Source organism: Ruditapes philippinarum, unplaced genomic scaffold (genome assembly GCF_026571515.1).
Source record: "Ruditapes philippinarum isolate M1 unplaced genomic scaffold, ASM2657151v2 ctg594_1_1_1_1, whole genome shotgun sequence".
Taxonomy (NCBI): domain Eukaryota; kingdom Metazoa; phylum Mollusca; class Bivalvia; order Venerida; family Veneridae; genus Ruditapes; species Ruditapes philippinarum.
Window position 1 is genome coordinate 164,311 of NW_026852561.1, and position 12,119 is coordinate 176,429.

Genomic DNA, 12,119 nt, shown 5'->3' on the forward strand with positions numbered 1-12,119 from the left:
TGCGATTTGTAAACATACTATCTAGGTAAGTTGGATATTTTACTTAATGTCATTTCTGCAGAAGTTCAGATAAAGAGTTATTTGTCAGTAACTATCTATTCTAATCATCTTTCTTTCCTTGTCAGTTAATTAATTATAATTAGTTGTCACAGTTGTTGCAGATTTAATGGGCACATTTTTTGAACACCTAAGCACTGTATACACATGTATATATATAATATATATATCTGCTGTACACAGTACGGGGATCATGATCTTTGTTCTACCCTTTTCTTCCAAGAATAAAAACTGTTATACTGATACGTGTTCATTGTATTTTGAAAGACCGCGTGGTCTGGGGAGTTTTATGCAGGTTCATATTTTAAACTAGGTCAGAGAGATAAAGATGTCACACATGTATATAATTATAGTATTTTATACTGTATACATACCGATGCGCCAGGGGCGGAAATGTTATGTTTCCTGTAGTTTTGCGCTTCCTAATTAACCTGTCTGAACCTTCAGTTCTAAATAGGAAATAATCAGTTTTTGTCTATAGATCACAGCAGGCATTCGGCTCATTTATCTCGCCAATAATGGTAAAATTATCATAAAATTACCTCTCTTTGATCATTAAAAACGAAATTTTTATCTTAACAGCACACGGTGTACATTTTACAAACGGACTGAATTAAACCAAACGTTTAAAAATTGTTTGGTACGCTGTAGCTAGTATAATGCGATGAGGTCAAGTCAGGTCAAGTAAATTTTATTTATATAGTCAGAAACATGTACATGTGCATGCATAAGCTTTTTCCCTTACAATTCATACATTGGGTAAAGATAAGAAAAAATAAAGATGTCTGAAAACCATTGTTAAGTCTTACCATGAGATACAGTTATGGTATAACGATCAGACTGTTATGTGGCAATAGCTCCATGGCGACATCGACATATCTACAGAGAATGGTCGAGACCTAGTCAAAATATATTGACGTGCCAAAGCTTGATTCTGAGATATTTTCGTTCTGGGGCAGAATCTCGCTAAATATATTGCCCAGACACGAAAATAGCGCAATATCTCGTCGCGCAGTACAATTAGTTGGACTAGGTCGAGACCATGAAGTTGGTTTATCACTTTATCATGCGTTTTTCGTTTATAAATTAGATCACGCTGTCATTAAACGGACTATTCAAAGTGGTGACCACCCTGCTCGTGACCAAATATTGGATTAAACATCTATAAAAAAAATCTGTCCGAAACGTTACAACAATGGTTTAAGGCAACAAAAACAACAACAAACAAACCTGCACACATTGCCACAGAAACAACTGATATTTTCATTCTTTAGAAAGAGCAAACACGAGTATTATAACGTAATGTTGTGGCGCATATATATTATGCTCATTACATAAAGAAAGTGAATGACACGTTATTGGCGGTAAAAGTAGCAACATGTAAACAAAATAGTATTTTGACTTCCATACAAAATACTCAGTCACGATAACTGTAATAATTGCCAATAAGCAACAGAAACAATCGATGGTTTGGGTAATTGACCAATGAGTAACGTTTTTGAATCTACGTATATAACAGCAAACCAAAGGCCTTTAAGAAATACAGATCTGGTAATGTTTTAAGAGTAACAAAAGACCCAAAACTGATCTGGTTTCAATACAGAATCAACCATAGAATTTTAGCCAGAAACTTTCTTCTTAAAAAAGAATATTTTTTAGAGAAAATGACTGTATATTCTGCCAACATGAGCCAGAAACTTTAATACATTTGTTTTGTGATTCATTATTGTGAAATTATTAAACGGTTTTGACAACAATTAAAATCATATATCAAAGAAAAATGTAATATAAGTTTCACTAATTGGAGTAATTTTGATATCTTATTTGGGAATATTAATATAAAAATCATCCTAAATAATATTATATTGCTAGCAAAACAGTACATATACTATAAAAGATTGAAGAAAAGAAGACCTTCTTTGGAAAATTTCAAGAAACAAATAGTTTCTAGTTATACTACTGAAAAATACAGTGCCAAACAGATGTTTCAATATGAAAAATTTGAACGCTCTTGGTAAATGTTTAAAAATTTAGTAAGTTAGTGAGACTGTTTAATGATTAATATCCTTAAGTAGTAGACACTTCTTGTTTAGTTATAAGTATCATTAAGACACTCCGCTTTCCTTACAGACCATCCATCAACTGACCTTTACTAATATTTTAAGATTTTCAATAATTTGGAAGTAAATCCTCCAAATTTACACTAACAACCTTTTCTTTTTTTCCTTTTTAGTGAAGACTTATATAGGTAAATGAAAACATTTTCCTTTGAATGAGATGAATTTTAACCTCAAACTTGTTTTTGTCTTTTCCATATACTTGTTGCTTTAAATTCAATAACTTACATGAATATGCAACACTTCTGTGTATTAATATCTTAAGTATTTTGTTTTAAAACGAGGTTATCTTTACTTTGTCTTCTTTCGCATATATAATTCAAAGAATAAAGGAAAATGTTAATTCAGCAATTATAGACTACTTTAGAAATTCACAAAAAAAAAACATTTTAGCTATTAATGATTATATTAGCATATCAATATTGTATCTTATTTAGTTAAAGTGACATTATGTCCATCCAAAGGCAAATAGTGAATAAACAGGTGAAAGTCGAAATAGCCTTACATTTTTGCCATGATTCCTTTCAGTTTTTAATTAGATTCCGTAACTCGTATGGCTCAAAGATTTTTTTTGGAAATATCTGTCGAGAGAAAAAATTCTATTTAATAAAAAAATGGGACAGTCTTAGGCAGATATGTATTTTAACCAAAACTTTTTCTTATATCAACTGTTGTCAAGCACCATTATTATTCAATCTTGAAATTTATAGAAGTCAATAAAACTCAACTTGGCATTGAAGAAAAATGAGCTTAATGTCACTTAAATGATTTAATAATGTAAGGTACAGTAGGGGATGGCTCTCCGACACCACTGCACCAATTACGGGGAAAATAAATGGGCAACCTATGTTGCTGAAAAATCAAAAAAAAAAAAAAACGAATACAGATTACTAGTAATCCTGGGACAAACGTGCTATCGGATGCCAGATTATTAACTGTTGTGATTTCCGTGTAATATAACGTATATTAACATGTATAGTGAATTTAAGTGATGTCCCTTAAAATTGTACAGCGCTTTGTTATTATTTACATAGTAACGTTGCATAGCAATGTACTAATCTTCACAATCTGACTTTTAATTGCCTAAACAGTATTCGTCTGTCAACATTTCTTAAAAGTTGTTTAAGTTAATATAATTTTAAGCTGCAGCTTGTATTTTACAAAATTTAAGTTGATGTGGTCAATCTTTGTTACAACTCTTTCGAACATAAGAATAAGGAAACAGTAAACATTGTTGTAAATTAATCTTGTCAAAATATTTCTTTAAAAATAGCTTTTTTAAAAGGCACATTATGCCTCAGAAATACACATTTATTAAATTCTTTAGAAATGTCAAACATGCGTTGAATAATGTTTTCATAACTGCTTTAGAGCATGTTTAACGTTAAACAGCTGAAGAAAGTAGTGTTGATTGTTCAGTTATGTACCGTAAAGATAGCAAAATGCAAACAAAGTAGTATTTTGACTTCCATACAAAATACACATTCACTTAAATTATACCAATTGCAAAACAAGCAAAGATAGTTCATCTACGAGTATATGTCAGTATTTTTGGAAACTGTCTTTACAAGATACCAAAAACAGAATGTTTTTGAGAAATAAAAATAATAATGTGTAAGGCATAATGGGCCTTTAACCCTTTAAGGCAAGTATTTTATATGTTGTTGAGATTGTAATTTGAATTTCAGAGATGAGCAAGTACGAAGATTATAACAACGTGTCACGTAACTATGACAACCAGCGGTTTGCTATGGGCTCGGATGTCATGGCGGCCATGATGCAGTTACACTGTGGAAAACCCTTGAAAGTAGGTCATTGTTTGTGCTCTTCTGACTTATCTGTTTCAAAAAAGTCTTTGATCATTACTGAAAAATCATCATTATTTCTCTGACACATATTTTCGTGGATTATGTAAGCATAAGTTTAGATTGGAAGGCACAAGTATTTACGATGAAAGATTACAATAATTTATTAAAGATGATACGACATCATTATAGAAAGTTCAAATTTTGAACAAATTGTTTTTACGCTCAAAACGCTATCTAGACACTGGATTAGATTGCAGGAAGATTGGTGTCAGTTTGGAACAATGTTATACAATATAAAACGTAATTTTTATTCAGGATATACACGTCCTTGATGCAGGCTGTGGAACCGGAAATTACGCAAAGGCTTTAATCGAATATGGCGTCGGACACGTGACATTGTTAGACGCTTCGCCAGGCATGCTAGAAAAGGCAAAGGTCAAACTTGCTGACTCTATTGAATCGGGAAGAGTAAAAGAAGTGGTTGAAGCAACAATGCCGCCAATTCCGTTCCCAGACGACAGTTTTGATGCCGTAATGTTTAATTTGGTAAGTGCAAAGTGATACACACATGGCTACTAACAAACTTCATACTGTCACTAAGTAATATCCAATTTCTTACTTTATTTATATTCCAATATCAATGAATGAAGTTCAAGCTTGATTTCTGAATACATTGTCATATTCAAGATGTTCTTTTTGTGTAATGTTGCATTTGTCAACCCTTAAAGTTTAATAGCTTGCAATGCGCAGAGTTATACAAATGCATGTACATGTTTTTGAAGCTTAATTAATGCATCATTTTGCATGTTCCTCATACTAGTAGTTTAATTGGTCTAAGTACAAGTTGGGCCAGTGATGACCAAAGACAATCGGCGCAGTTATGTCGTCCGATCAGGGTCTACACTATTCTCTAATCATTATACATTTTGAAAGGTTTGGTAGTTTAGCGCGGGAAAAGTAGTCTAGTACTGGTGTAACTCTCCAGGAACGATGGTTAGGAAACTACCCGCCTATATGACTGAAATACTGTTGGGAAAAGGCGTAAAATGAAACAAACAAAGAACGAAACAAATTTAAACGACGAATGCATTTGTTTATTTTGACATGTTCATTTTAGATATTTAGCGTGGTAATGGACCGTTTATTTCACATTCTGCTTTTATGTACTAAATTGCATCTAGTTCCAAAGTCATGAACATCAAAGCAGCACGCCTCCAGATTCAATTTTCATGAACATTTAGAAATGTATTTAAAAGTAAAATATTGTAAGGTGAACAAATAAAGTAATTAACATAATGCAATCGGCACTTACAGTCCAAGTTAATTACCAACAAAGCGGTCAACATATGCAAAAATAGCCCTTACTGCGTTAGTAACGCAGTAGAATTTGGTGATAAAATACCGAAAAATCAGTCTCAAACCACACATAACATGCAAAGTTTAACTTGGATCTTGAATGTTTTAAACTTTCCTAAAATGTTAGTACATTTTTTTCTCAATATTGATTTTCTTGAAATATTTTGGCTCATCTTGCGGCGTGCAGCTTTCAACATATTGGTGTATGTAGCGCATGTTTTACATGCATACATTTTATCAGGAACACATATGTTCATGTGTATTACATGTGTATTACACGAGACATGTTTATTTTTTATGTTTATGTTCTTCTTCTGAAGCATAAGAATCGCATAGGAATTGTTAAACCCATTTCAACTTCAGTAAGATTATGTTGCAAATCACACGTTACCATTGACCATGAAACATAGCACAATTTTGATTCATACAAGCGTGATTTATGAATCCTTTAAAACACAGCAATTCCATGTTATCCTAAATTAATGAAGCAATTCCGTATGACAGGGTTCCCACGGTCAGGGAAAAGTCAGGGAAAAATGATTTTTTTTCAAGGTCAGGGAAAAGTCAGGGAATTTTGAAATTGGTCAGGGAAATTTGAAAAATAAGCAAAAGTCAGGGAAAAGTCAGGGAATTTTGTAGAAAATAATTTTTGTCAAACAGCAAGAAGCAAAATCAGTAAAAGCTAAGGCAGTTTCTTCCATTATTTTGGGTATCTTTATTGTTATTTTTGATTATGAGCATCTGTTTTATTTTTATATTCTTTTACTCTTAAAAAATGATTATGCTTATGCCTGAAGATTTTGGATATTTTGTCATTAACAGTAACTAACTGATGAAGAAAGAAGCTAAAAGGGGTTTAAGCGTCCCTTGCCTCCTGAGCTGTTTATGGTTTGTTCTTGTGAAAGAAGCTGATAATCTGGCACAGGAGGCTGTAAAAGATAAAAATGGACTTGCTTGTGAAGTCCAATGGCAAGTGCAATGCTTCAGGGGCAAGGTCAAAGACAAGTAATAAAAGAATCCAGTAAAGATATTGAGAAACTTGAGATAACACTAAGTGGACTTCAATTAAGTACCAATCATATTTTGTGCCTTGCTGTGCTTTTGTACACATAACAATTCAGAACTTTGAGATACTAACTGCCATAGCTAGTTTTACTAGTAGTATTATTAGCTTTTACTGCATTTTGCTTTTTATGTAGCCACTTTATTACCTGTCTTATTGTTTCTTGTCCAACACCAGTTTTCCATTGATTACTATCATATATTTTAGTAAAATGCAGGCCTGTTTTAGTCAATCCTCCATTGATAACACTGCTTTGTATTTTTAAGAGAATGAAACAACTTTTAGCATGATATGTATTATCAAATACTTTACATTTTGGATAAATGTACTCATACTTGCTGAAAGTAAACAAGACAAGTAGCCTATGACAATTGCTCGCAAATATTCATGTATTTTTTATCTTGAATAATTTAAAATAAAGAATTGTAGAAAATAGGTTGGCTGATTTGGGGAGGAGGAGGTCGGAATGCATGTATAAAAAATACATTTAATGCTCTAAGAATAAAGATTGTGGAAACTTGACGCTGTTATTGGTCAGGGAAAAATGGTTTTGGTCAGGGAAAAGTCATGGAAAAGTCAGGGAATTTGATTTCTCTTCTTTGTGGGAACCCTGTATGAGACAATCCATTGATTTACCTGCCTTCCCATATGTTGTTCCAACCCGCTATATCCATATGTCAGGCATTCTTAGCATAATAAAGCTGTTACTGATACAGCACCTTTATTGAAATATTACAATAGGTGTTGCATCATTTAGAAGAACATCCTGATGGAGAAAATTTCCCAACCATTCAGAAGGTTCTCACTGAAGCAAGGCGGGTTCTTAAACATGACGGAGTCCTGGCTATCACTTCCGGTGCATCACCTCGCTTTTATGAAACCATATGGTTTGTTCACTTAAATCCTAACATTGCTACACGTCACTTAAAACAGTATCCACATGACCGGAAGTGGCACGAGATATTCCGGAAGTGTGGTTTTGAGTGCTCAAATTATATACATAATAACGTAGATATTCCCGAACAGACGATGAAAACATTGCTTGACCCTGAAGGGCCTTTGAAAAAGAACTGGCGAGATTGTAACTCCTACTGGGCGTCAGCAACTCCAGAAGATTTGAAGGTTGTCGAGGAGAAAATCAAAGAGCTTAAAGCTTCAGGCACTCTTGATCAGTTTGTGGAAAAACATAATACATGCATGGGATTTTACGTCACTTCACTGCTTTTCGGCAAACCAGTGTCAACGAAAGAATGATATGTAGGAAGAGTTGTGTTCAAATTCAAGACTGATATATTAAACGATACAGTTACAACTGAAATGTGATTTGCAAAAAAGTAATCACGGAATATCACTGTTTTTCACATATTTACTGGACAAAATTTAAAATAAAATACTGTGGGAGGGGGGAGGGGTTATTTTCTCTTTTTTTTTCATAAGAAAAATATACACGTACAAGTAATAGTACTCGTATACCATACAATTCCAGTTATTCTTAACCAGATAATTTTTGTTGCCGCTTTGTTATAAAGCATTTAACAGTGAGTGGATGCAAATGAAAAGATAATATACGCTTTAAATTAAGTCAATTATAGAGTGTTAACATATTCCATAGATTTGAACATCAACAAGGTCTTGAACTTTTACAAAACATGATCATCTTCTAGATTTACGGGTAGATATAACATAATAAGAAGTTAACTCGGTTTAAAAAAAAGCACTCTGTACACATGTAACTTTATTAACCATCACTTAAATGAATATTTTTTATCATCTGTTTTTTTTTGTTACAACGCTAGATATCTGATTATCTTTGTAAAGAAATGAGTGTATTTTGTTCATAACCAAAATTAAACTATAAATAGATTATACATGTATTTGCTTTATTTTATTTTCATTTTTTACGCAGGCTTGTACCGTTGTCTATACCTAGTCATTTTTTATCTCGACGTATTTTTCGAAGGAAAGAAATAGAGATATTGTTACAGTCATGGCGGCGTTCCCGTCCGCAAGCTTTAACTTGTTAACTTGATCATAACTTTTTAAGTTCTTGGTCTATTGTTTTCATACACAACAACCATTTGGAGACCTTCAAAATGACCAGACTAAACTTTACCTTCATTTATAAAAGACTTTCAATGACCTTCAAGGTCAAATGTAAATTACGCTTGACTTTTGCTATTAGAGGCTATAACTTCGTTATTGATTGCCTTCAAGCTTGAACACAGCATCTTTTTGGATAGACCACCAATTAACCAGACAGATCTTGACATTTATTCCTAAATGACTTTGACCTTGAAGGTCAAATTATTGAAAATGTCTTCTTTGCTGTAACTGGCTATAATTCGTTTATTAATGAATGGATTGACTTCATATTAGGATACAGCATTCTTTAGGATACGACCTTTATGTATATCAAACTCAAAATGACATTGGCCAGTTACCTCTCTGGCGTGGGTTCGATCCCCGGTGAATGCTTTGGTAGTTTAGCGCGGAGGAAGGTAGTCTAGTACTGGTGTAACTCTCCAGGAATGATGGTTAGAAAACTTCCCGCCTATATGACTGAAATACTGTTAGGAAAAGGTGTAAAATGAAACAAACAAACAAACATAGGACAAGCGAGACATTTTAAAACAGATATATATTTATAAAAGTTTATTAAGAAATATACTCGGGTCATAAATTGCTAACTGTATTTTATAAATTTCCAGCCCCGTCATGTCAAAAAAACCTCAGTGGACTGCCTTTAATGTTGGTAGTTAGTAAAAACCCATGAATTTATGTAAAGATGTTTAGAGTAAATATAGAGTAAACAGTACATAACTTACCGAAAGTAAGAAATGTGCACCTGTTGACATTGATTCGGATTTGATTTCCTGGACATAAGGTCCCAGGGTATAACTGTACGTCAGTGGACATTTATAAATTGATTATGATTGCGTTCCACAAGCTAGCTGCATGGATAGCTTTCTCACACGAAATAATGAAAGACGCTTGCGCAGCTCGAACCTGATGCTGTGAGAGACAAGCGCTTTGAAGTAAACGACTTTCAAAACTCGGGCACGGATGCCAAATGATATTCAATCACAATTTTACCAAAATAGACTTAAATTTTTTTATGAAAGTACATTCGTTATACATTATCAAAGATTACACCCTCCATTTTTGTTAACATCTAAAATTCAAATCATATTAAGTCCGAGGTTGTAATGAATAAATGTAATACTGTAGTCGAGGTGTTCTGTTTGTTAATTTAGATTTACTTATAAAGTAACGTTTTAGTTAAAATTGTGTACCGAAAATACAAGCTTGTACAATCATTTGTTTGTCTGTGCGGTTAACAAATGACCAAAATCCGGAGATGAAAATGACACGATGAGGAGCGCAAGGAGATTAAACACATATTTATAAACAACACCGAAGCTGCACGAACGAGAGTGAATAAAATCTGTGTTAGTGCTTTATGTATAAAAAAGAATCTCCTTTCGTGGAATGTGAAAAATCCGGAATAAGATAACAGTGTTTACATCCAAATCAAAAGCTCCCAAAAACTACTTTCCGTCTCCAGTAAAGTATACCAACTTTGCCATTTCAAAACTATCTTACTTTTGGACATTATTGCGACACCGTAATGCCCACTGTTCGAGTTCGCTATTGCTTATTTTCTGCATTGGCATTTTATAGATAGCTGTGGGCGACGATTTTCGGTCGCCACATAACCTAGTTTATTCCTTAGTCTTAATTAATTTTCAAAATTAAGTCGCCAATGATAAGTCAGAGTTTTCAAACAGTGTACGAAGATTTCTATATTAGTAACTATATGAACATGATATATTTTGTCGCCAATTAATTGCGTTTCCCTGCTCTTTGATATTGTAATTTTCAGTTTTCATTTTTTCACGGTACATTTACATCGATTCAGAATGTAAATTCTCATTAGTTAGTTAACTGAACATTCTCTTCCAGATATGGATCCTAACTTTAAAATGAAGCACATGTTTCCTTTTGTTTACACTAGGTCTTGCACCATCTTGACACAACCGGAAGTGGCAGTTTCTCTGCAGCGACTCAATCATTAAAGGAATCCGTACGCGTACTCCGTCCTGGAGGCATCGTGATACTTTCTACAGTCTTGCCTTCTGTTATCTCACACGCTGTCTGGTATGCTCAGATCAATCTGGCGTTGACAGAGCGCTTTAATAAGATTATGCCAACTATGGAACAGTTTGATGACATGTTCGAATCCAGTCATCTGAGTTGCAAACAAAAATTGAATATTCTTGGAGCCGATCTTGTTAAGGATTACTATAACTTTGAAGGTCCTTTAGACCAGGCTTGGCGCGATGCGGTGTCATACTGGAATTTTGCTACTCCAGATGAGTTAAATGATGTCAAACGAAAGGTGCGTGACTTAAAGCAATCCGGAGAGCTTGAACAGTGGTGTAAACAGCATGATAACGTGACTACCTCTGGATTTCTGACGTTCCTGTTTTGCCAGCCAAAATAGAATTATTTCACGGACAATTAATTCAGATAAAACAACATTATCACAGTATTATCTAATTAAAAACTTCAGTATTTTGAGTATTTTCATAAACACAATTTTACTTGGGGCTATGTTCATCGAACGTCGCTCTCTCGTTGATTGGCTGATTGTTCCTGGTCATATTTGTAACTAAAACTGATTCATTAAAATAATCGGAAAACCGTTTTGTTGATTTTATGAAATTTATTCACAATATTCACACAATAGCTTCATGTATCAAATATCCAGAATATTATTATAAAATGTTTTCACGTGATTTAAAGTTAAACGCCATAAACATGATAGATAAGATATGTGTTAACTAACCTGTCGGATCGTTGCCTTTCTGTTTGCTTGGTTTGGCTTTATGGCACACCAACACAGTTTAGGTCATATGGCGATAAAACAGGAAATATGATTTTGGCAGCCTCGGGTGCAACACCAGGGGTCAATAGTTCCAAACCACTTAAGCTGCTGAAGCTAAGAGATGCATAGACTCCAATGATTCGGACTCATTTATTTGCCTCTCACGATCACACAGGGGTAAACGGTGGCCTCAACCCGTGAAGGCAACCCCTCAGCCAAAGAATTGCATTTCTGTTATCCATCGTCTATAATTTATTTAAATGACATTTTCTAAGATCAATTTTGATGTTACGTGTCAGAAATGATTTTTGCATGAATATCAATCAATGTTGTTCAAAGGATTCTGGTCCAAAAAATAATTCGAAAGAGTTTGCCGCAATAACAATTAATTAGATATATAGGCAGAATGAAAATTTGTATGATAGAATTAATTTAAAGTTTGATTTAGAATATGGTAACTAACAAAATCCTAATAAGCGAAATAATTAGTCATCGAACTCGTTTTCGAGATGCCTGTCATTGACATTGATAATGCTTTCCCATTTCGAGGGCAGATAATTCACCTAGTGGTATTTACAAAGTGATACAAATTATGCCTTAGGTTTTTAAACTGATCCTGGTATAGGCCACGTAGTTCATACAACATATATATATAAGAAACTGCATTTAACTCTTCCATTTGGATGCTACAATGCCAAGAGATTAGATATTTGTCGTCCAGTATTGCCAAGTGAACTTCTTCATAGTATTTGATAAAATTATGCCACTTGGGTCAATTATTGCCCCGTACTGTGGGTTACATGGTTTACATAGACTTCTATAGTATTGTC

At 33.7% G+C, this 12,119-nt stretch overlaps 1 protein-coding gene across 2 annotated transcripts; it reads left to right on the forward strand.

Moving 5' to 3' along the window:
* Positions 1-3,829: 3,829 nt before the first annotated feature.
* LOC132716986 (uncharacterized methyltransferase YcgJ-like) lies at positions 3,830-11,109 on the forward strand. 2 transcript variants are annotated; one of them, XM_060700346.1, is made up of 3 exons: positions 3,830-3,981; positions 4,298-4,528; positions 10,417-11,109. In XM_060700346.1, exons 1-3 carry the CDS (start codon positions 3,865-3,867, stop codon positions 10,903-10,905), a joined length of 837 nt encoding a protein of 278 aa, XP_060556329.1. In that variant the 5' UTR covers positions 3,830-3,864; the 3' UTR covers positions 10,906-11,109. The 2 variants fall into 2 exon arrangements, with proteins under 2 accessions (XP_060556329.1, XP_060556321.1); XM_060700338.1 differs by lacking the exon at positions 10,417-11,109 and adding an exon at positions 7,143-7,670.
* Positions 11,110-12,119: the final 1,010 nt, after the last annotated feature.